Source organism: Alosa pseudoharengus, unplaced genomic scaffold, assembly GCF_046254945.1.
Source record: "Alosa pseudoharengus isolate Yale_2024_CS ecotype anadromous, Long Island Sound unplaced genomic scaffold, YU_APseudo_1.1 YU_APseudo_1.1_scf_7, whole genome shotgun sequence".
In the NCBI taxonomy this organism is placed as follows: domain Eukaryota; kingdom Metazoa; phylum Chordata; class Actinopteri; order Clupeiformes; family Clupeidae; genus Alosa; species Alosa pseudoharengus.
Window position 1 is genome coordinate 22,126,471 of NW_027468859.1, and position 25,537 is coordinate 22,152,007.

A 25,537-nucleotide genomic window follows, 5' to 3' on the forward strand; every position below is an offset into this window, starting at 1 on the left:
AAGGGTCTCTCCCCCCTGCTATAAGAAGCACTGCTGTCTCTTGTGTGGGGAGAGAAGAGATAGTTTGACCAGACAGCACATCTAGAATGAATACCTATCAGGGACAAATTTACAGTTCCTGAAGTTTGTGCGGGATAGGTAAGTGTCTTTTCTTATTTGCTTATTTTTAAAATCAAAATACACAATTTTGGTCAGATGTGAGAAACAGATTATGAGAGATCATTTGGGACTTTGTTGACAAGTTGCTCACATTATACTAAATACGGTATGGTCTGATACCTTATATAGTTTTATTATATCAATGTGCAAAGTGCAGTGTATCATTTCATTTCACTGTGTTCTGAGGAATGTAGAAAATATTAACAACTGTGTCAAATCAACGTAAACAACTGTTCCGAGAAGAAGCAGGAATTTCAACAGTCTTAGTTCTCAAAACACAGCTGTAAAAAAGTGAATAACAGATGGAAAGGTTTTGATCAACAAATATGTTCTCACTGATTTAATATTACAATTATTGTTGAAGCAGTTCAGCGCACTGTAACTACATAAAGACATCTTTTTAAAAAAAAGATTTTTCCAACCTTTACTAAACATTTTTCTTTTCTAACATCCACCAACATTTCTACTATACTATACTATACAATACTACACTATACTATACAGTAAACATAGACTCTAAAATACTAAGGCATTCTGCTATTTCTTGACAGTTTGAGGATGTCTCTTAACGGCTCTGCTGAGGTGTCCCCCACACTCTATCCCGTGGACAACTGCACCAACATTGAGGGATTCTGGGAGCTGCTGGCCACCCTGCAGCCGATATACCTCACCCTCATCAGCGCCATCGGGCTGCTGGGCAACGGCTTCGTGCTCTGCATCTTCTGTCTCCAGAGGAAAGCATCCTGCTCCGTGCCAGATGTCTACCTGGGCAACCTGGCCGCGGCGGACTTGGTCCTGGTCATATGCCTGCCCTTCTGGGCGGTCACTATCGCCAACAACTTCGACTGGGTGTTCGGCGTGCTACTCTGCAAGTTGGTCAGCGTGGCCATCTACATGAACTACTTCTGCAGCGTGCTCTTTCTGGTGCTGGTGAGTGTGGACCGTTACCTGGCCCTGGTCCAGCCCATGCGACCCAGCTGCCTGCGGCGGGCGCCCTGGGCCAAGCGCATCTGCCTGGCCATCTGGCTCCTGGGCCTGCTGCTTAGCCTGCCCGTGCTGCTCTTTCGCACGGTGGCGTATGTGCCCGAGGCCCGCGCGAGCGCCTGCTTCCTGGCCTACCCGCACCAGGGCTGGCGCGTCCAGCACAACATTACGGTCAACGTGGTGGGCTTCCTGGTGCCGCTGCCCGTGGTGGCCTTCTGCACGTATCACATCATTAAGGCGCTGAGGAACGGTGGCCCTGTGGGCGTGGCGGCGCGCGGCATGAGGAATGAGAGGAAGGCAACGCAGCTGGTGCTCGCCGTCCTCATCGTCTTCGTCTTCTGCTGGATGCCCTACCAGGTCGTGCGGGCGCTGGACACTATAGACTACTTCCGGGTCAAAACGAGTTGCTGGTGGGGAGACTTCATGGATGTGAGTGAGCAGCTGGTCGTCTACTTGGCCTACAGCAACAGTGCCGTTAACCCCTTCCTCTATGTGATCGTGGGGAAGCACTTCCGAAGGAAGGCCAGAGCCGTGTTAAAGCAGTGCTGGCCTTACAGGTCAAAAGGCAATGCTTCGTTTTCAGGCAATGCCTCGTCACTGAGCAGAGAAACACGAAAGATATCTCTTAACCGTATTGATAAATTGATGTGCTAAATTAGCCAAAATTATGTTGTATCTTATCTTGTATATATATATTTTAATTGTTTTGGATATGAATCATTACAATATATTTGAACAGTTTTGGATATGACTCAAGAACAGGAGACAGGAGAGAATGAATCCTCTTTGGTTTGACCTCGAGCACTGATTATCGTTCCCCATCTGCTGTCACTTGGTATATCTGCATCCCTCTTGTCTGTCTTATTAATGAAATATTTCAGGCACAGCCAGACTGCGCATGAGTATGCTGTCAGTTCACAAGAGGAACACAATCTTCATAAAAAGACAATGAAGCTCAAATTCAAAATGTTTACTTACCTCTTCCTTTCATGATCTACCTGATGTTTGCTTTACAGCATGAAGAATAAGCATAACTCTTGGGGTTATGGTTGAATATTTTATTGCACTATTGATGTAACAAAATGTAATAGCAAAACACATTGAACTTTGTGTTACATTTCATCATCTACAACATTTTGTTTTTCTGTCATTTGAAGCCTGTACTATTTATTGTGTGAAATATTTAACATGGAGGAGATGGATGTCCTCTTTCGCTCAGTAATAAAGACGCAGAAGCATGTTAATTTCCATGCGGGCTGTGGTGTTGCCGACGGGTGTTCCTGTTCTGGTTTGTGTGTGGGGAACTCAACCAGACACTCGCTAATCTTGATATATGAGGCTGTGTGTGTCGTCCGAGCCTTCTGCTCCCCTCTACCCCAACAGCCCCTCTGTATGCAGTCTTCCCTGAAGTACAATGTCTCATTCGCCTTCATTTACCACAGGTGACTCCATGCATCTACAACAGAGAGGTTTTATAGCCATTACCCCAGAGGTTTGGGAAATGGTTCCTTGTGGAGCGGCTGTCATTTCACCTTTAAATTTTTCCAACCTATTAACCGCGGCCGTGAGTGTGTAGCAGTTTCGATGTGTTTGTTTTTCCAGCACCACTTTCTCAGCCACTGCTTGATGGGTAGTTTGTAAAGCTATTAAAGTTTGCCTCAGTTGTTGTGAGTGAGGTCAGGGAAAGTAATTATAAGGGTCTCACTATGTATTGGGGAGCTTGGCTGCATAGCTGCATGCTGCTGGCTTCAAACGTCTTAATTGGATGAGAATGAGATTGATACTGGCCTGTTTTTTTCTCAAGCTGCATTGGATGGATTTCAAAACTGGCAGCATGCACAGGGTGTGATAGGAACTTGGCATACATGGGCCCAGTGATATGATCAAACTCCAAAGATTGTATAACTCTTTCTTTCCACCGTGTTTGTTCTTGGAGTCCATTACTTCAACAGCAAGCATGTGTGGACTCTCTCTCTCACTCTCTCTCTCACACACACACACACACACAAACACACACTTATCAAAATATATGTGTATCTAAATAAAGAAAATCTGATAGTATGGCTTCTGGTCAACATCACACTTAAAAGCTCAACATCTCATGAGCCAGTCATGGCGTCGTCGGCAGGAAGTTGTCACAAGGTGGACCAGTTCTGTGTGAGGTATGGACCAAAGCCCAGGCCAGTTAAGCTCCCCTCTAGTGACTCCTGTTCTTCTGACGCACAACAAGCGACCATATTATCCCCCCTTACCCCAGAGAGGTGTGCTAAACATCACTCAGGCCATTATGATGTCCTAATGCATCCCTTTCCAGCTTCCTCTGTTCACCGCCATTCCTTAAGCCTTGCCAATTTCCACGTCAAACGACCGGTTAACAGCCCTTTTCTATTGCGTTACAGCTGCTTATCAGGGGTAACAGGCATCAGGAAACAATGATGACCTGATTAGGGCAGTGAGAATTTGGGGTTGTCAGGGTAAATTCAATCTGGTGTCTGTTTGCTTAGATGAATTACTCGTCCCTGAGCGACAGCCATAACAGTCATGACATCCATGAGCGACATGACTTTGTTACATTTGTTCAAGGTGCATTTCACTGACTAAGACATTGTTGTCATTTCCCAGACATGATGACAGAGGAGCAATTATAGCTTATTACCACCAGAGGTCAGACTAACATTATTTGTGTCAGAGCCGTATATAGATATAGCCGTATATAGATATTTCTGTATATTTCTGTCCAATATTTCTGTAAGGGCCTTTTACATATTTACAAACGTTGATGATAATATGTACTAGTATATGCCTGTTAAAATGGTGAAAATAAGCGATTTATTTCAACATAGCTTATTCGCCTCGTAGGGTTATGCTGTAGAGTCATCTGACGTTGGTATCTAACATGGCGCCAGCTGCTCAAACTCTCGCTATATACGGCTCTGATTTGTGTGGTTAGTGGTGAGCTAAAATGTAACATCTTCTGAAAGCTGAATTTGCTTGATGCCATGACAACTGTATTTGTGTCTAACTAGTTTGATAGTCCTTGAGATAACTGCTGTCTGTGCTGGTTTTCCCTTAATTGTCCTTTTGTTTGATGACTTGTGTGAGTGGCTGGAATAAAGTATAAAAACCCCATTTTCTAAAAAGTACATTATTTATGATCATTTCCAGGTTTTTTGTCATTTACATGTAAATACAGCAACTCTATGCTTGTGGGTTGTGTTACTACTCTTACTGATGAATCTTATATGGCTGCATTTAGTGTCAATCTACACTGGGGAAAGCATCATCATGTGAGGGCTGAGGGGGAAACAGAGTGGAGGATGACATTTACAGTTCTTAATGAATGTACAGCAGCATACTGCACGTCTCCAAACCCCATGAGTTTCCTAATATAGCCGTGTCCTTTGCATATTCACCACTCTCCATTCAACACACAAGTACACTCGTTGGGGGTTCATTGCTGAAATCACAGAGCCAAGTCTGAGTCAGAGTATCACATGATTTATTTATTTTACTTCAAGTTACTGGAGATGAGAGATGTGATCATGACAGTGGTCCACTAGGTGAAGTGCCACTGCCAAATCAATTCTAATGAGATCGGTAAGACTTTTAGTCAGAAGCGGAGTAAGTGAACTTGACAGGTCTTAAGATCGTAAAGTTTGCATCGATTTCAGTGGTTGGAGTCCACTGTACTGCCTCCACTAAAACCAGTGACATCATCCCTCTGCAGGTTTTAAACTACAGGGTCTTTGCTGCCACCTAGTGGTTGAAAGAGACATAACTCGTATTGTCTGATAAGTGACTAAAACATCATCTTCTCTGGCAGTCAAGGTATCTTCAAGGTGTGATCCTTGATTCTAATCCATTACTTTTTTTGTTGAGCAAAATTCTCCTCACACTGCTCTTGTTGTGCGTCAAGGGTTTGCCCTTAAAACAGTGCCTGTGCATCGTCCAGATTCTGCATAGAACCCAACTGGCTCAAACCTAGCCAACCAGCTCTAACCAATCTACATGTTATTTTAAGACGGAGAGAATGGAAGGTTTACCATTTGCATGGGCACAAATATCCATAATCTTTTGCAGGAATCAAGGACTGCACCTTTAACCTTGCCCAGAGTGTGTGTTTGCCCAGTTCCCATGATCCTATGTGTTATTCGTCTGATCAGTCCCATCAGCATCAGAATTACACTCATGTCTCAGGCTTCTGAAGCAGAGGCTCTCCGCTATCACTGTGACAGTGTTTTGGCCTCTGTGGAAAGCCCCCAACCAGTGGCACTGAATCTAATCTTCTCCTGTGAATAACTGAAAACTACTGCATGGACACTAGCATCATAGCTTGACAGGGCTTGGGGGTTGGCATGGCAACATACATAGGCAACAGAATAAACAGTGTGCTTGTCTGAGGGAGAAGCTGTCACGGGGCTGTGGCATAATTTTATTTTACTGCCATTTACCTCCCCTGGGCCTGCTTCGCCCTGCACGCACTGTCTGAGCAGCGTGAGTGACGGTCACAGTTTAAAACCAGCTCCGTTTGAGTGCATCTGCATCCTCCAAATGCTCATTCATCTCTTTCTGCTGGGATGCAGATCATGTGACAAACAATGGGGCCCCGAAAAGAATGGGTGAATGGAATGGAAGGTACAAGGCATAGTGATGAACAAAGGCTGTCAGGTGAGCGTGGCTGTGCATGTATGTGTGGCTATGGGTGGCTGTGCATGTATGGGTGGCTGTGCATGTATGGGTGGCTATGGGTGGCTGTGCATGTATGGGTGGCTGTGCATGTATGTGTGGCTATGGGTGGCTGTGCATGTATGGGTGGCTATGGGTGGCTGTGCATGTATGTGTGGCTGTGCATGTATGTGTGGCTATGGGTGGCTGTGCATGTATGTGTGGCTATGGGTGGCTGTGCATGTATGGGTGGCTATGGGTGGCTGTGCATGTATGGGTGGCTATGGGTGGCTGTGCATGTATGGGTGGCTATGCAAGTGGGGATATGCATGTGTTTGAGTTGAATGTGATTGTGTTTGTATGGCTGTTTGCGTACACCTGTGTGTGTATGTTTGTGAGCTTATGTGTCTTTGTGCGTTTCTGTCTGTGTCTGTGTCTGAGTGTGTGTGTGTGTGTGTGTGTGTGTGTGTGTGTCTGTGTGTGTGTGTATGTCTGTGTGTCTGACCATATGGTACGGTGTGAAACCAATCCTGGCGGAGGGGCCCCCCAAGTGAAACCTGTGTGTGTGTGTGTGTGTGTGTGTCTCTTCCACATGCGCCCTCCGGCGCGCCTTCATTAAGCCATCACCACTCTCAGTGGACCTCTCATCAGACTGAAGCCACCCTGCCCTCATGGCCTCTCCTCTCCTCTTCATCACGCTCTCTCTCCCCAGAAACAGCTCCATCTGCATTGCAAAACACACTACAACAACAAAGCCCCTGACCAATCAGCAGCCTGGGCTGTTTTTAGTTATCTCTCTCTCACTCTCTCTTTCTTTTTTTTGCATGCTTCTTTTCATTTTTCTTTTTTTTTTTTTTTGTCAACAACACGGACTGAAGATGAGTCACATTGAGAAATCCATCCCGACAGGCTGCGGGCCAGATAGCATAAGCTTTTCCAAACAGACGCGTGTGCCGCGCTCCACAGCAGAGCAGAGCAGCAGAGGGGAGGCAAGGGGCGCGGACACAGACAAGAAATAACAACGGGCCTTAGCCCATTCCCGCTGGATGCTGCATGACGCAACATTGACCCTCCCGCTGGATGCTGCGTAGCGCAACATTGACCCTCCCGCTGGATGCTGTGTAGCGCAACATTGACCCTCCCGCTGGATGCTGCGTAGCGCAACATTGACCCTCCCGCTGGATGCTGCGTAGCGCAACATTGACCCTCCCGCTGGATACTGCGTAGCGCAACATTGACCCTCCCGCTGGATGCTGCGTAGCGCAACATTGACCCTCCCGCTGGATGCTGCGTAGCGCAACATTGACCCTCCCGCTGGATGCTGCGTAGCGCAGCATGCTTTTTATTTCATGTTTCTAGGTGCTACAGAGGCTTAGATATTACATTTTGGTAGACGTTGACAATTTTTTGTATGTTTTCAGAAAACCCTCAGGAAATAAGGTTATTTAGTCTAGAATGCCATAGGATTCTATAGGCGTTTTTAGCAGGCATTCTAGGAGTAAATGGGCCTTAATCCTGCTGTAACGCAAGACCGAGTATCACACGCGCGAGTAAACAAAGAGGCCGGTAATGAAACATCTTCCCCAGTTCTAATCACCACCACCCCTTCCGCCCACCCCCACAGCACACACACACACACACACACACACACACACACACACACACACACACACACACACACACACACACACACACACACACACACACACACACACATACCTCTAGACCTGAGGCAGTGACGCAGATACTTAATCAGGTATTGTAGTTTGTTAGCACTGCACAGCCCACGTTCTTTCTGGGGGGGAAAAAGGGTAGTGCAGAGTTCAACAGTTTCCCCGTCAAGCCCTTGGAAACGTCAGCAATCAGTCAGTGATTAGAAATGTCTGTCATGCCGTAATGTACCCATGCTGTAAATGTGGTAAGTGCGGTGGAGTTTAAAGCACTAGTGAGTAAACATGTTTGTCATCTCTTGCACTCTGGTGAAATGTTGAGTTGGAGAGTTTTCCCTCTTTTGGCCTTCAGCAAAAAATAAATAAATACAAGCCCTCAAGCACGATGTCAGTCACTCACATTGCTGCAATGGACAGAGTGGGCCAAGGCATGACACTATTAATAACTTCACCACTGACTCATATGTTTTCATCAATACTGTCACGCCTCAGTGCCAGTCATGATGTGCAACAGGGCACAATGAGAGTATCTGTTTTTTGGTTTTTTTCTTTTGGAATATTCACCCGAAATAGAGTATATTATCATGTGGAGTAGGCAATATGTTATTATCACAGACATATACAAATAGTTGTATAAACATATGGTAGTTTAACTTGAAAGGTGTTGCATATGCACACCATAGGAATTAGATAACAGCCACAAAGCAGCTTTCCCCCAGTGGTTCTGAATTATTTAGCATAAATAATGTTCCAGCAACACCTATGTGATGTGTTTTAGATAAATGAACAGGTGAATAAATGAAGTGCATATCACCTGTTTGCTGCTGCGGGGAGAAAACCATCTGTTCTCCCTGAACAACTGTTCACTGAGCCCCACTCAGGAGCTCCCTGGTTCATCTACGAATTAAGAGAAATGATTTAGAACTAATTAGACCAGTGCAGAATACACCGCAGCTGAGGGTAAGCTGTGGCACAGGGGCAGTGTTGGTGTCCAGTAGCCTACTACATGCAGGCCTAGTAGTAGCCACAGGGACCCAGGCTTTGAGGTTTGACCTGAGGTCATCCCCAAACTCACTCCCCAATCTCTCGTCTCTTCTTTTCACTCTGTACAGTATCGCCGCTCCCACCACACACTGTGTGTAGGGCACCAAAGGACAGAGGGGGCACCACCACGCACTGTGTGTAGGGCACCAAAGAACAGAGGGGGCACCAACATTTAGCCATTTAGTAGCTTTACTGCAAACTGTGTTTCGCTATAATCCTCAAGAACGTTTACAATGTCAAAATGCACCAACGGAATGTTGCAAGGATGATACTTTGTTTTTTGCACAATGCAATTCAGCTTGGTCAGAAGCAGCACTGACTCTATCCTAAAGTAAACTATACTATTGAATAAAGGCTAGAAAAAGATTGAATATCAGCAATATAAAAGCATACACTTCAACTGGACACCAAATCAATGGATTTTGTAATGAGCCATGTTTACTCTGATTACTGACTGTTTGTTATTCCTGACTGTTAGTTATGAGACTCCATTGAGAGTGTGTGATAGCGTGAGTCCATCAGAACAACAGCTTCATCAAGCTGCCATTTCTATTTCAGGAGTGTTTCATGTGGTTTCCACGAACTGCATGATTGTGTGCCTCAGGGGTCATCCCTGTCCTCCCAGCATCACGGTATTCCCACGTGCTGTTTGTCCATACAGAAAGTTAACGAGGGGAGGGGTGGAGTGGAGTGGGGGGGGGGGGGTTGTGGGGGCTCTTGCTTGTTCACTGTAAATGATGGAATCCTGAATGAGAGGAGTTTTGATGCATTTTGTCAGACAGTGTGTTTTGTGGCTTGCTTTTTTTATCTACGCTATTTTCGGGGGACCAGTATTGAGTTTGCCCTTGTGGAGGAGGATTTAAGAAAAGGAATCTGTGAGATCCATGTGAAGTCGGAGCACAGCCAAGCTTGTGTTTCAATATCGCTTATGATTTTACACTAACCCCATTAATGTCGACTTTAAGGTTAATTTTTTTTTGGGCTATTTTTTCTACCCTTCTATATTTCACCCCTCTTTGGACATCACCATTTCCTCCCTTATCAGTTCTCCTTCCATCTTTTCCCCATCCCTCCCTCCATCTCTGCCTCCATTCCTCTCTCTCTCTCTCCCTCGCTGTCTCTCTACATCTGCCCAGCTTGAGGGGGTTTTGCCAGGCTCAGTGTGGGCTCTGCCTCCTGCTTACACCCTGCTGAAGGCAGCTCCTGCTGTCTTTGAAGTTCTGCTGGAAATGTCTCTCCACGTCACTTTCTATTATTTCCCCACCACTGGCGACGGAAGTTGCTAAAGCATGGAATTCTTTTCTCTCTGGTCAGGACTAACACTGGTTAGGGCTGCATTGTTGCGATGTTGCACAGTCCCTGACATATCAGGGTTGACGTTTTGAATTGATGCAGGTAAAATAATGCCCTTGCTTGCTTGCGAACAAAACAGAATCTGCATTTGACTTGATAAGTAACAGTGCTTGTGCTATTTGTCCTGTTTTTATTGTAAAAAGAAGTAATGGTGTTGAGGCTAATGACTATTTTCCTTTCTACTTTTGCGGCAGGATTGGATTTGTCTGAGCATTTGGTCCATTACTGATGTTTCACTTATTCTGGACCAAGGCCACTAAACCCTCCTCAACACAGTAAAATGGCACTTGTTAAATGCGGCAGTAGACAGGCACATCACATTGTGTTATTTTTTCAACATTTGCTCAAACACACATTTACTATGTAAAATAGACCAAATAGCAGGCTACATTTTCACCTAAACAAGGGCAATTAGTCAGTCCATTTTTTGTGAGTGTAGCCTGAGCTGCAATTGAACAGTTTCAGACAACTCACTGTGGCTAAGACATCTACAGTATGAATTCACATTTTTGAGCCCATGCAGGAAAAGAAAAAAAAGAACCCAACCATCTCAATATGCTTCACTGACTTAATGGAGAAGACTGCACCTGACGGTTCAATTGAAATTCGCAGCAGCACGGCACAGATGTCAAACCAGTCTCTGTTGGAAAAGCCAGACTAGGAAAATGAGAGCGATGACAGTGGGGAAGAAAGCCTCCATGGCTCTGTCTTAACACTCTGAGCCCTCTGCCAACATCCCCTTGCCCCACTGTCTTCTGAATGCCCTGAAACAGCTGCTTGACAAACCCAGAACATATCTTAGTTTTCAAAGAGACTGTCAGAGTTCAACTGAGAATTGTGTGTTATTTTGAGGTAGAGACACACAGTCCTTGAAGAGGCATTCGCCGTGATAAATTGCCATATTTAAATCATGCCTCTCATCAGGTCTTAGGAAGAGCTGCTTCTTCTCAGCAGCTCATAATCTGTGTGAGACAAATGAACAGGTGTCTGCTCGAGAACTGTGTGAGGGGTGTTTATCTGTGTGTGTGTGTGTGTGTGTGTGTGTGTGTGTGTGTGTGTGTGTGTGTGTGTGTGTGATAGATAGAGAGAGAGAGAGAGAGAGAGAGAGAGAGAGAGAGAGAGAGACTTTATTTCGGCTTTGGGAGTCTTACACGTAAACAAAATTCTCTCTTGTCCAATTTGTGGAGATTTACATGGCAAGATTTGGCACAGACAACTGTTACCATGGCAACTGTATTGCACTGTATCACACATTGTGCAGTCTACCAGACCCAAGGTCTCTGTCTAAACACTGAATGTGTGTGTGTGTGTGTGTGTGTGTGTGTCTGTGTGTGTTTGGTTTTCTATGTATCCGTCTCTCTGTGTCTGCGTGGCTATGAGACCTATGAAAACCTATGATACACATTGGATTCTATTTACAATTATATATGTGTAGGGGGTGTATTGATTGCTCCCCTGTTACATCACTAAACATATCCCAAAAGATGAGTCAAAAATGTCAACCTACTCCCACAAGATGAGGGGTTATCAAGATAGAGAGAAAGGGGGGGGGGGCTGTATGCTAGACTGAGTGAAGCTGTGTTGGTGTTCTGGGCACTGGGCAGGAACCCTGTTAGACAGACTCTCAGCTGACGGTGCTCTGTGCACTTTTGCGAAACCAACTCAGATAACCCTGCCGCTCGCTCGGCTGTCTGCTCGTCTCCCCGTGAGCTGACAGTGGACACTTTGTGCTGCAGTACAGTAGCCTGCGTCATCTCTGAGAAAACACACTTTATCCTGGAGTCAACATTGGTCCCTTGACTCGTGAGCAATGCAGCGGGAGGTCTGTGTCATGTGCAGCTGGAGAACAGCATCATAAAGTCACTCTCTATATACTTATTATGACCGAAATTGGAAGTGTAGGATCATTATGACACCCTCTGAATGCACGCCAAGTTTCATGGAATTCCGTTCATAGGGGGCCACACAATAAATTAATTTATGTTACTCTACACCAACTGGCCTGTAGGTGGCCGGAGACAGTTTTCTGTGAATATCTTGAGAACCGTAGGGCCTAGGAGGTCCACCTTTTTTTTGTATGTTGGTCTTAAGGGGGCATGTCAACCTATCCCATTACCACTTATTTCATGTATAGCGCCACCTAGTTAAAAATTAAAAAGCAAAACATTAGGTGTTTTCATCATAATATCTCTGGCTGACATGGTCAAAACATACGCACACACATACATTCACAGTAATCCTACGTATGACACATACTCACACAGTAGACATATATACGCATGCATGCACATGCACACACACAGGCACATAAACAGGCAAACACACAAGCACATGCACATGCATGCACACACACCCACCCACACACACATAAACATAAACATGTACACGCACACATGCACACAATTCAAGAAAACATGTGCTGGACTGGGCGGCGGTCATATTTTGTACCGCTCTGCGGTACATCTAGTTATTTATTTATTCATTTGTACATTATGTTTTATATATTAACGTGAGTGGAAATTATGGGTTATGAAAACAGTTTGGTAGGAAAGTGTAATGAATTATCCCTGAATGACAGGTTTTTCATTGACCCCTTACAACACTCCAGTGCATGACTACAGCGCTTGATTATGTTGTCTTTACTCAGCTGGTCCACAGGCAGGTGATCAGCTGATCACTTTTAGAACAATGGGTCATTCATGCAAGAGGTCATATGACAGCTTCAATCTATGAGGTGGTGACATACATAAAAACCTATGTAACTCACTGTAACCTTATCTCAAGAGATCTCAAATTAACCTTGGTACCATTGTCTAGCTATCACATCCTAATAAAGCTTTTCATTTTCAAAGAATGATTCTTTATTATTATGACCGGCGCTAGCGAAGCTATGTCTGCTCAAACATCAATAGCATACCTGTATGAAAGCTCTAAACCACCAGAGTAGTTGTTCTAAACGAGATGCTATGCTTCGTTGCTCAACTGAGGACAAGTATTCTACCAGCGACGACTCTGCAAAAGCACAGGTGTTGCCTTTTGTTAATGAACGACATGAATGAAGTATCACATGAACTAAAGATGACTAAAATCTTATGCAGAAGAAGAAACATTCACAAAAAATCCATCTATCCAAAAATGACCTAAATACATAAATAAATACATAAATAAATAAATAAAAATATAACATTATGCTGATACCTTTTGCTTTTCCCAAATACAATGTAGCCTACAGGTGTAAGTGACCTTTCATCAATCCAGTTGCAATGGTTGAACTGTGATGAACTGCCCTACTTGTGATTGTTTAGAGATTTTAAAGGTTTTATAACAATGCTACAACTTCTTTGGCTATTCTACAATCTATTCACCTTTTCAGCGCCAGTAGGCTACTTTCTGTACAGCCGCACACACACACACACACACAGGCATGCCAAACAAGCATACACAAAAGTTTCAAGAGTGGGGGATGGAGTAAAAGATGGAGACACATTGATTAGTGTGATTTATTTTCGCGGGAAGGATGTACAGGACTGAGCGGCGGTCATATTTTGTACCGCTATGCGGTACATCTAGTTTAGAGAGGATCAACACTAATGGTTTGGAGTGGGCACATATCTTATATGGGTTCCTAAGATAATGATTCCAGACCAGTGAATGAGGAAAGAAAAAAAAGGAATTTGTAATGAACATGGACTTTTGGGCCCCTGGGCCCAGATGTATTAAGGGCTCCCCACTTATTGTCGTATATGTGGGATGTCATTTCCTGTATTCTGGTGCATTTTGGGAATGGCCAATACTAAATTCAATTAGATTCATAGCCTACATCCTGATATGTTGATATTGAGGCAATGATTCCATGCAAAGGCTTGGGCTTCAGGGCCCCCTGACCCCTTGGGCCCCTGGGCCTGGTAGGCCTGTGCAGTAATCCATCCCTGGTAATGAAACACATCAGACTCATGGGTTCGGCTAGGATAATTCTCAGAGAGCTGTCAGAAGGGGTTTGCTGTCATTTCATTACTAAAAGAAATGGACTGGAATAATCTCTGTCTGGGGGCGCAACATGTCTGCTGCTCTCCCCCTGTCTCTTTTTTCTTCTCTCCTCCTCTGCTCCTCTCTTTCCCCACTGTTTCTTATTTTCCCTTTCCTTCTCTCTCTTTCTCCCCCGCTCTCTTTCTTCCTCTCCTCTTCTCCATCTCTGTCTCTCCCTCTCTCTCTAGCACCCCCTGTGCCAGGCAGGGTGTGAGTGTATGGCAGGTGTTAGTGAAGCCTTAATGTGAGAGCTCACCTCTGTATGGCATCCAGAAAATCCTGCCACCTCACCTTATTTAATCACATGCCATGAGCTCTGTGCTCCTGGGTTGCCGACTTTACAGGCTAAAGTTCCTGGCATTAACTAGATGGATGTCTCGGCACCTCAGTTGCAATCACACCTTCTGGTGTTTCAAAACATCACCAATATTGATTTATTTATTTATTTAGATTTATTTTAGCTACAGACTTACACTTCTATAGCCTGATAAAAGAGGTAGTCTACTTTTGATGTTTCTGAAAAGTTTGTTTGAGGGGGCGTACCTCAAACTATTATGTAACTGCATGCCTAAGGAATGAATCCTAACAAAAATTCTGTGAGTAGCCTAATGTTACAGTAAGGTGAATCCAGGGGCGGAGTGGCAATCGGGATGATCGGGAGTTTTCCCGGTGGGCCGGCCGAGGAATGTGTGCGGTGCGGGCCGGCCCATAGAGTCTCTTTAGCGGCCGTGAGGCGTATGCGGCCACAGAATCATATACATTATGGATTTTCCGGGAAAATCTCTGTGATCTACGGTTTAAAATTTTGGGAAGTCTAACCAATATTTATACCACTCGCTCACTGTCATTCATGGTTACCCTGCACACTCATCTCTCTCATGCTGATTTTTGTGTAGGCTAGCCTTCATTTTTTTATCTTAATTCATTTGTCTTATTCAGGCGTTACAGAACTTTTTACAAAAAAAGACAATTTAATTTGTTTGTTTGTTCTTAAAGGAGAATTCCGGTGTGATATTGACCTAAATTGTGTTGAAACATGATACCGAGTGTGAACGTATGTCTCATAGCCCATCTCGGCTTGTCCCCTGCACTCCAAAATCTGGCGCTAGTTAGCCGATGCTACCAACAGCTTTTTCAATGGTGGTGCTTCGGCATCGGGCTAGCCATGCAAATAAATCACTGTTTTACACCATTTACGAGGCTCAATGTATCTCCACACTTCATTGGTAGACTTCCGAGGGTCCTGACATTTAAAACGAGACATTGAGAACTTTGAAAAAGCACTGGTAGTTTACTTACAAGCCGATTTATACAGACAGTATCTTCACGAAGTTTAGCGTTTGCAGCCATCTTGAATTTAGTCATGATAAGTCGAGCGACAAGTAAGAATGAAAGGGTATGATAAGGGATCCGATTCCAAAAATTATTCAGTGGAAATGCATGGATTCCAGTTTCTTCCAGTAGCAGCAACTGGAATCCATGCATTTCCACCGAATTATTTTTGGAATCTGATCCCTTATCATACCTGTTCATTCTTACTCGTCAGTGTTACCTATTTAGCGACGTTTGGCCATCCCCAGCGACAAAAAACCTTTTTAGCGATTAGCGACAAATTTGGGAACTTCTCACAATGATGGCAAACTCGGTTTTGTTGTTGTTGAAACGTAAGAAAATCACTTTTCTCATGGCTTTGTCATTTGTGAATTAAGCTACATCTTGTTTGCCCATAGCATTGGCCCATGATTAAAAAAGTAACGACTGGCGTATGAAGTAGCAGACCACGTTAAAGTAAATGTTCTACAGATCTACAGCAACGTCTGGTAAGATTACAACTTACACGAGTAAACGAGACGAGAGGTATGTGGCCTCAACCAGAGCCTGTCTACGGAGAGTCTAGGCCCTTTCACACTGGCGAAATCGCTGCGATTTTATGTACCAGAATCGCGGAACGACTGTCCCTTTCACATAGACCGAGGCGGAACGGCGGGACAAAGTGTCTCGCCAAATTTACTACCAAGCCCCCTAGACATTTTGCCGAGTTTTTTCGTTCTGGCACCAGTGTGAATGGGTCAAGGCGGAAAGGGGAATCTGGGCGGGCATTTCGATGCTATGTCCAGCCCACCACAGGAGATTGCAAAAAAATCTAACTGATCAAAAGCAGCAATAGCAGAGACAGCACATTAGGTCAATCTATATGTAGCAGGTGGCTTTATGGCAGAGCACCTTGTTGTTCTATTGCCCCCCGCCTTTCTCTTTTGTTTCATAGCGTACTACCTGTGAAGTCATTAGCTGAGGTTGTAATTGGACGGCAGGTAGGAAAAGGCACCTGTATAGGCACCTGGGGTCCTTAGCCAGGTAGCTTTCCCTGCTGCTAGCTCAGTAGAATGTGTGTGTGGAGGCGTTTTTTGGGTGCTGTTCCTGTGTTAAAGGGACACCAGGCAAGCCTGATGCTTTTTCTCTACGAAACTCCCCCTCGCTCGGTCTGAAGCTCTTTTCTTTTTCTTTGCGTCTTCCGTTAAGGCTTTTCGCTTCTTCATCGCCGGCTCTGCCATTATACACACGTTTGCAACAATCTCTAGCGTTTCGTTAGCCTGCCTCTGTGCTGTAAACTGATCCTGCTTCGGTCGGCGGGTAGGATACACCGAACTTGCAAGTGGGATATTCTTCCTACAGGCAGTAGGAGCGGGCGAGAGAGCCTTCATTCGGCTCGAGCCGTTCATTAGGCCTAATGAGTCATTTAACCATATACCGACTTACGAAGATGATTAATTAACACAAAAACGTTGCCTGGTGTCCCTTTAAGGTATGTCGGCAAATCTTTTTCTTTGTTGGGGTAGCTTATGAGGGAAATTGCAACGGCACTAAATAGGCTTTGTTTGTTAGCAGTGAGACCTTCTTGAGCGCTTTTCCGTGCCGGCATGTTATCCAAATAATTCATTGAGTGATGCGCCCGAGTCCTTGTGGACGAAGGTACGCTAGCATTGCATTCCACAGTACATGTTTTAAATGTGTGTGTGTTCTGATTTTAATGCCCAGTCTCTCTATTCTTAACCAGCGTCTTGCTGGATAGTGTGGCTGCTGAACGGGGGTGTTAGGATACGTATCCTATGATTATGGTCGCTTAACATCGCTACAGGTATGTGGTAAACTGTAGAGACTATGCTCTGTTTGTTTATTTATAATAATGCAGTGAGACGTTGCTCGCTTAGCAACTGGGGGGAGGCTTACGGGTAATTATCTTATTTGGGGCCTGAATATCTTTCAAGGGGAATTGGGTGTTCTATGGTGGTCAAGTAATATGGCCGACGGCCCTGTATTTTAAATTAATGTTGCCTTGGGCTACACATATGCACTTAAATGTATTTGAATGTTTGTTTTCTTTGATTGTGTTGTTGCGTAGGCCCACATGCTACGCTGTGCAAGCTGCTGTTCTCTTTTAGCCATTATTTTGCATGATTGTATGTGTGTGTGTGAGTAGGCTACAGCTCCCGCTGTACGTTGATTGTAGTTTGTTTTCTTTTGTTCTTTTTTCCCCCTCTGACCTGGTGGCTAGGGGGATTTAGCGTGGTCTATCTGTATAGCGAGCCACAGGCTGGAGGGGGTTATTTTTCCTTTTCATTATTTGTTTTGTCCTTGTAGCTTGTTTATCTCCCCTTACCTTAGCTCGCCCCGTACTGGCCAACCCAGGTAGCCGAGTTAGCTTATGCAGAAGCAGCCGGTCTCCTTCTGTTTGAAGTCACCCGAGTGTTATGGTGTGAGAGTGTGAGCTCAATAGCGACTTTAGACCTTACCCGAATTGCCTTGGATGTAAGATTGCAGTGTATTAGTAGTTGGAACTCTTATTGTGTGCTGCCTTAAAGGAACACGCCACCCAATGTCAGTAGTAATATATGTTCTTACCTTAACTTTCACGAGTTGAGTCATACCTCTCCCGTGTCCGTACGTGCACTCAAACGCTCTGGTGCGCGGCTGGACTGTGTTAGCATGTTGCTATGCTAGTTGGCTTTGACGGCAACTAAGCGTAGAAGTAATCAAAAACATCCACGTTTTACCGACTTAAATACAGTTGCACGAGTAGTTGATAGAAATGCTACGGCCACGCAACATGAAACGTGGCGATTTTCCAAGCGAATAAACCGGAGAACTACAATGTGTGGCGCAATAGCACTTGGGAGTACTTCGACCTAGCGTAGTAGTATTGTTAACACCTAATTGTAGATCCTATCCACCACAGAGTTTAGAATCCATGCTGGATCGACCCTCAGCCTCTCCCTCCCCTCTGAGCAAGAGAGAGGCACACACACTAGAGATGCGCTGATGGGCTATTATTTCAACCATAACTGCATAGCAAAACTTATCATCCATCAGCCATCCATCAACACCAAAGTTTTTTGACCAATCTTCGAAACGGCATCCGCCCACCATCCGCTGGTTGTTTTAATGTAGGGGGTGATGCGCTGCTGACGTGAGGCTAGAAAGCCCTTGCCTGTGCTAGGAAGACTGATCCAATGCAGCAAATATATTAAAAGGCTAAAGTCGTACATTGGCTATGTTGTAGCCTATCCCCAGAATATCAGCAGCAAACTCAGTCTCTGTCTCGCAAAACAGTCTCCAAATAAAACGCACATCGGCCTGTTGCCTATACTGCCAGCTTGTGACAATATATCGTCCAAAATGCTTGATTGCATTGCATTCTCCACATTTTTAGCTACATTTTCATGTACCACATCAGCATTTTTGTTCAGTGAATCTTTTGTAAATTGCTTTAAAATGAATTGCGCTGTCTGTCTGAAAAAGACGCGCTCGTGCAGTCAAAATGAATGAGAGTCTTCATAACAGGCTTTCAGTCACCCTGACATAACAGTGTGTAAAGTAGCCTATAATGTGAATGACTTGTTATTTTATCAAGGATTTCTTTCTTTTTGCAAAAAATAAAGTGCAATAGGCATTAATTAGTAGGCCAGGAGCATGTTGAAATTATGTGGCAAATTGCGTTTTTTATTACAATGATAAAATTGTAAAAGGACGTGACCGAAGCTGAGGCAAGCCAGGCAATAGGCCTATAGGCCCGACGGTAATTGTAAAGCAATTTACAAAAGATTCACTGAACAAAAATGCTGATGTGGTACATGAAAATGTAGCTAAAAATGTGGAGAATGCAATGCAATCAAGCATTTTGGACGATATATTTTCACAAGCTGGCAGAAAAGGCAACAGGCCGATGTGCGTTTTATTTGGAGACTGTTTTGCGAGACAGAGACTGAGTTTGCTGCTGATATTCTGGGGATAGGCTACAACATAGCCAATGTACGACTTTAGCCTTAATATATTTGCTGCATTGGATCAGTCTTCCTAGAACAGGCAAGGGCTTTCTAGCCTCACGTCAGCAGCGCTGCATCACCCATATAGCCTAGGGGAGAACCGGCACAATTGTAACACTTTTTTATTTTTCCAATTCAAACTCGATTTACACAAAGACGATAGACTTGAGAGTTGTGAAATTTGACCAGAACAGAGTCGTACATGTCTACTCCATGAAAGTTGAAACAGAATTTAAAAAAGATGTTATAGTTTGTCAATAATTTAACTTAACAGCCATAAAAAAGTGCGGTACAGTTGTAACAGTAGCGTCATGAATGTAACACTAAAATCGTGAATCCTATAACATATTTTAACACAAAACAGTGCTGTGTTAAACAAAGAGCATCTGTTTTCATATAAAATCAAGAAAAAAAGTCCAAATGTATGACTGTTAAAGCTAATTTATTGCATTATTGATTAGCCATTGCAGACCATATTACGGTGTTATGCTAGCACAATAACCTTTAAATATGCTTATTTTGGCCATATCCACTTGATAAAACCAGTAAATATAGTTGATAAACTGCTTATTTCTTACATGTCTGAAGCATTTGGTCCAACAGTGATATTTCAAGTTGCTGTGTTAACTTTAATTGGGTGATGGCGGCACAAAAATCATAATCCATAACTCGCAATGAGAATGTTCGTGCATTCGCGATAAAATCAGTTCATCTTGCCATAGAGACTGGTGTTACAACTGACCCGCACAGGTCATGTTTTTATTTTCATTTAATTGCATGTGCTGTGACTACATAAATCAAATAGGACTCATGTTAACTTGAAACAGAGTTTCGCTATGCAGTTATGGTTGAAATAATAGCCCATCAGCGCATCTCTAGTGTGTGTGCCTCTCTCTCGCTCAGAGGGGAGGGAGAGGCTGAGGGTCGATCCAGCATGGATTCTAAACTCTGTGGTGGATTGGATCTACAATTAGGTGTTAAAGGAACACGCCACCCAATGTCAGTAGTAATATATGTTCTTACCTTAACTTTCACGAGTTGAGTCATACTTCTCCCGTGTCCGTACGTGCACTCAAACGCTCTGGTGCGCGGCTGGACTGTGTTAGCATGTTGCTATGCTAGCGGGCTTTGACGGCAACTAAGCGTAGAAGTAATCAAAAACATCCACGTTTTACCGACTTAAATACAGTTGCACGAGTAGTTGATAGAAATGCTACGGCCACGCAACGTGAAACGTGGCGATTTTCCAAGCGAATAAACCGGAGAACTACAATGTGTGGCGCAATAGCACTTGGGAGTACTTCGACCTAGCGTAGTAGTATTGTTAACACCTAATTGTAGATCCTATCCACCACAGAGTTTAGAATCCATGCTGGATCGACCTCAGCCTCTCCCTCCCCTCTGAGCGAGAGAGAGGCACACACACTAGAGATGCGCTGATGGGCTATTATTTCAACCATAACTGCATAGCGAAACTCTGTTTCAAGTTAACATGAGTCCTATTTGATTTATGTAGTCACAGCACATGCAATTAAATGAAAATAAAAACATGACCTGTGCGGGTCAGTTGTAACACCAGTCTCTATGGCAAGATGAACTGATTTTATCGCGAATGCACGAACATTCTCATTGCGAGTTATGGATTATGATTTTTGTGCCGCCATCACCCAATTAAAGTTAACACAGCAACTTGAAATATCACTGTTGGACCAAATGCTTCAGACATGTAAGAAATAAGCAGTTTATCAACTATATTTACTGGTTTTATCAAGTGGATATGGCCAAAATAAGCATATTTAAAGGTTATTGTGCTAGCATAACACCGTAATATGGTCTGCAATGGCTAATCAATAATGCAATAAATTAGCTTTAACAGTCATACATTTGGACTTTTTTTCTTGATTTTATATGAAAACAGATGCTCTTTGTTTAACACAGCACTGTTTTGTGTTAAAATATGTTATGGGATTCACGATTTTAGTGTTACATTCATGACGCTACTGTTACAACTGTACCGCACTTTTTTATGGCTGTTAAGTTAAATTATTGACAAACTATAACATATTTTTTAAATTCTGTTTCAACTTTCATGGAGTAGACATGTACGACTCTGTTCTGGTCAAATTTCACAACTCTCAAGTCTATCGTCTTTGTGTAAATCGAGTTTGAATTGGAAAAATAAAAAAGTGTTACAATTGTGCCGGTTCTCCCCTAGGCTATATGGGTGATGCAGCGCTGCTGACGTGAGGCTAGAAAGCCCTTGCCTGTTCTAGGAAGACTGATCCAATGCAGCAAATATATTAAAAGGCTAAAGTCGTACATTGGCTATGTTGTAGCCTATCCCCAGAATATCAGCAGCAAACTCAGTCTCTGTCTCGCAAAACAGTCTCCAAATAAAACGCACATCGGCCTGTTGCCTATACTGCCAGCTTGTGACAATATATCGTCCAAAATGCTTGATTGCATTGCATTCTCCACATTTTTAGCTACATTTTCATGTACCACATCAGCATTTTTGTTCAGTGAATCTTTTGTAAATTGCTTTAAAAAGAATTGCGCTGTCTTTCTGAAAAAGACGCGCTCGTGCAGTCAAAATGAATGAGAGTCTTCATAACAGGCTTTCAGTCACCCTGACATAACAGTGTGTAAAGTAGCCTATGTGAATGACTTGTTATTTTATCAAGGATTTCTTTCTTTTTGCAAAAAATAAAGTACAATAGGCATTAATTAGTAGGCCAGGAGCATGTTGAAATTATGTGGCAAATTGCGTTTTTTATTACAATGATAAAATTGTAAAAGGACGTGACCGAAGCTGAGGCAAGCCAGGCAATAGGCCTATAGGCCCGACGGTAATTGTAAAGCAATTTACAAAAGATTCACTGAACAAAAATGCTGATGTGGTACATGAAAAAAAACAGGCAAGGGCTTTCTAGCCTCACGTCAGCAGCGCATCATCCCCTACATTAAAACAACCAGCGGATGGTGGGCGGATGCCGTTTCGAAGATTGGTCAAAAAACTTTGGTGTTGATGGATGGCTGATGGATGATAAGTTTTGCTATGCAGTTATGGTTGAAATAATAGCCCATCAGCGCATCTCTAGTGTGTGTGCCTCTCTCTTGCTCAGAGGGGAGGGAGAGGCTGAGGGTCGATCCAGCATGGATTCTAAACTCTGTGGTGGATAGGATCTAGGTGTTAACAATACTACTACGCTAGGTCGAAGTACTCCCAAGTGCTATTGCGCCACACATTGTAGTTCTCCGGTTTATTCGCTTGGAAAATCGCCACGTTTCATGTTGCGTGGCCGTAGCATTTCTATCAACTACTCGTGCAACTGTATTTAAGTCGGTAAAACGTGGATGTTTTTGATTACTTCTACGCTTAGTTGCCGTCAAAGCCCGCTAGCATAGCAACATGCTAACACAGTCCAGCCGCGCACCAGAGCGTTTGAGTGCACGTACGGACACGGGAGAGGTATGACTCAACTCGTGAAAGTTAAGGTAAGAACATATATTACTACTGACATTGGGTGGCGTGTTCCTTTAAAGGTTTTGTTCCCATTTCACGTGTGTAGAGACTGGCCTGTTAGTGTGGCCTCTCTCGGTGGCTCAGCTGGCGGTACACTAGGGCGTAATAGTGCCCCCCATGTGTTTACTGATGACTAACCCTGTGCAACACTTTTTAAAGGAAATAGTAAAAGCTCTTTAATAAAATTATATTTTTGTATTTTCATAAAACACGTGTATGTGTGGATCCTTTGGATAGAGTTCTCCTTGCTCTAGAGTATCAAGTCAAAGGGTGGCATAGTCAATCACTAGAGGGCGCTACAATCTGGCGTAGTCGGCAGGACGATTCTCTGCAAAGTGTTGCATAAGGTTTGGTTTTGTGAGCAGCAGTGTGTGTGAGTGTTTGTGTGTATTTGTATGTAGAGAACAGCAGCTGGCAAGAAGATGGCAGAACTCCAGGAGCTACAAGACCGCCTGGAGCAGCTTCAAGCTGAGAATGAAAGACTTTCAAATGCTAGAGGTGATGGTGTTCAGCCTGGGCGACGTGAACAAACTGTGAATATACCTAGAGAGAGGCGATGCCCGAAATTTTCTGGTTCTTCTGTAGCGGGGTCCTTGTCAATTGAAGAATGGGCCGAGGAGGCAGAAACTTGTATTAGATCAAGGCATGTGTCCGATCATGAAAAAGCTATATTTTTGTATGATCACCTGGAGGGCGAAGCCCGAAACGAGATCAAATATCGACCCGCAGCAATCAGAGAAGACCCTAAAGAAATTGTTAAAGTTTTAAAAGAAATGTATGGATGTGCTAAGTCTTATGTATTTTGGCAGCAGCGTTTTTTTGATCGTAAACAAAAAGATAATGAATCTTTGTTTGAATTTTCACATGCATTAATGGAACTCATAGAAAAAGTGAAATTGTCAAAACAAGACTGTATATCTAATCCTGATCTAGTGTTGAGGGATCAGTTCTGCGAAAACGTTCGTGACCATACACTGCGAAGGGAGCTCAAGAGGCTGGTCAGGGCTAACAAGGGTTAGACTATTTTAGATGTGCGGCGTGAAGCTACTAGGTGGGTGGAGGAGGGCCAAGCAGGGTGAGACCGAAGCCACCGTGCTTTGGGACGTAGCAGCGAAGCACAGTATATCTCAGTGTGAGGCTACCTTCACTCAGACCTCAGGATTAGCTGAATTGAAGAACTTGGTCCTAAAGCAGCAAGCCCAGCTAGACATGTTAGTGAAGCAGTTAGGGCAGCCTAACACCAAACTAGGGCTGTAACGATATACGATTCGAAACCGAAATCGCGACATTCATCCACGATACTGTGTCGCGGTGTGAAAAGGCAGAATCGCGACACACCCTTTCTAGTGTTTCACGCAGTGCTTTGCCGCTTACGCGGCCGCAAAAGCAACCCACATCTCCCGCTTTACTTATCGATAGCCTACGTTGTCCAAAAATAAATAAATAATAATTTCATACCTCTCCTTGCTTTCATTGTAGACTATGTGTGCAACTTTACCAAACAGTATATAAGTAAACCCCCTCTCCTGGCCCCGCTCTCTCTCACGCTCCCTCCCTCTCACTCTCCCTCCCTTTCCTGCTCAATGAACACACGCGACTTAAATAAAACATTCACAATCGTGAAAGCAATGACGCATAGAAGACGACTAGCTAAATTATTATTAAATCCGCTTAGCATCATTAGCATGCTGCACATATTTGTTTAAAACTCTTGCATTGAAGTTGACTGATCATCTCAATACCAACGTTTCCCAAAAGGGCCTGTCCCAAGGAGAACAAACACAGATGGGGAAACTGAACAGACCAATCAGTAGACTATGATAGGCTAAGCTAGCCAACTATGCTACTTTGTTTACAATATTTCCAGGCTTCAACCAGACAGCTGAATTAAAGAGGTAGAGTTGTAATAAACAATAGTAGGCCTAGGCTATAGGCTAATCTGCATAAAGTGTGCTGTCATAAATATCAGTCATTGAGAAAAATATTTTTATATCAGGATATAAAATAATAGATATATTATATTGTAATCCTCTGGTGTTCTTAGGGAGGCTATTAAAATGTTATTTAATAAAATGTCTAAAAAAATGTCTAAAAAAAAAAAAAATCGAGATTCGTATCGAACCGTGGGTCAAAAATCGTGATACAAACCGAATCGTGAGGTTGGTGTATCGTTACAGCCCTACACCAAACCCTTTGCTTCTCAGCCACACAGGGGAGGCCGCTTTAGACGAACTCCAGATGGCCAGCCGATTTGTCTATGCTATGACCAGCCTGGGCACATAGCTAGGTATTGTCAGGCTGCTCGCCCCCTACCAAGCAGATCCACCTCCAAGCCGTCCTCTGATAAAAAGTGTTTTTGGTTTACACTTATACCGTCTATATTCATCAGTCAAACATGTCATTCATCATACCTTTCCTCCGTTGCTCCCGTAGTTGTTATATATAGGCCTATAGTTAAAAACAAACACTACGTTGAGCTATGCGCTAAAACTACACCCAACACCACAACTCCCTACAGTTTAAAACATTCACCATTCAATCACGTTACGTCTGTTAAAATAATCACACTGTCATGTCTTAAATGTTCCGTTTATTTAGCTTTAGTCATTACATAGAATGTCATTATCACGTCGTTACATGCTTGTCCTACCGGTGTCCACTGTCGCGTCTTCTTCTGTTTGTAAAGGAGTGAATGCCGCGTTTACACTGTTTAAAAACATATCGTGACTTCCTGGGTTAACCGGAAGTTCACCGGGTTGTAATTAAAATGTAATAAAATATTATTTAGC

At 43.7% G+C, this 25,537-nt stretch overlaps 1 protein-coding gene across 1 annotated transcript; it reads left to right on the forward strand.

The window, feature by feature from the left end:
- The first annotated feature begins 717 nt into the window (after positions 1–717).
- LOC143109250 (B2 bradykinin receptor) lies at positions 718–23,285 on the forward strand. Its single transcript, XM_076271907.1, has 2 exons — positions 718–1,685; positions 23,150–23,285. The coding sequence occupies exons 1-2, from the start codon at positions 718–720 to the stop codon at positions 23,283–23,285; spliced, it is 1,104 nt and encodes a 367-aa protein (XP_076128022.1).
- The last annotated feature ends 2,252 nt before the right edge of the window (positions 23,286–25,537 follow it).

What these genes read in the sequence shown, in the direction of transcription:
- LOC143109250 (XM_076271907.1), top strand. Translation starts at nt 718, where the DNA reads ATGTCTCTTAACGGCTCTGCTGAGGTGTCCCCCACACTCTATCCCGTG. An exon ending in GCCAGAGCCGTGTTAAAGCA is followed by an intron (nt 1,686 to 23,149) that starts GTGCTGGCCTTA and finishes ATTTGTATGTAG; the next exon opens with AGAACAGCAGCTGGCAAGAA.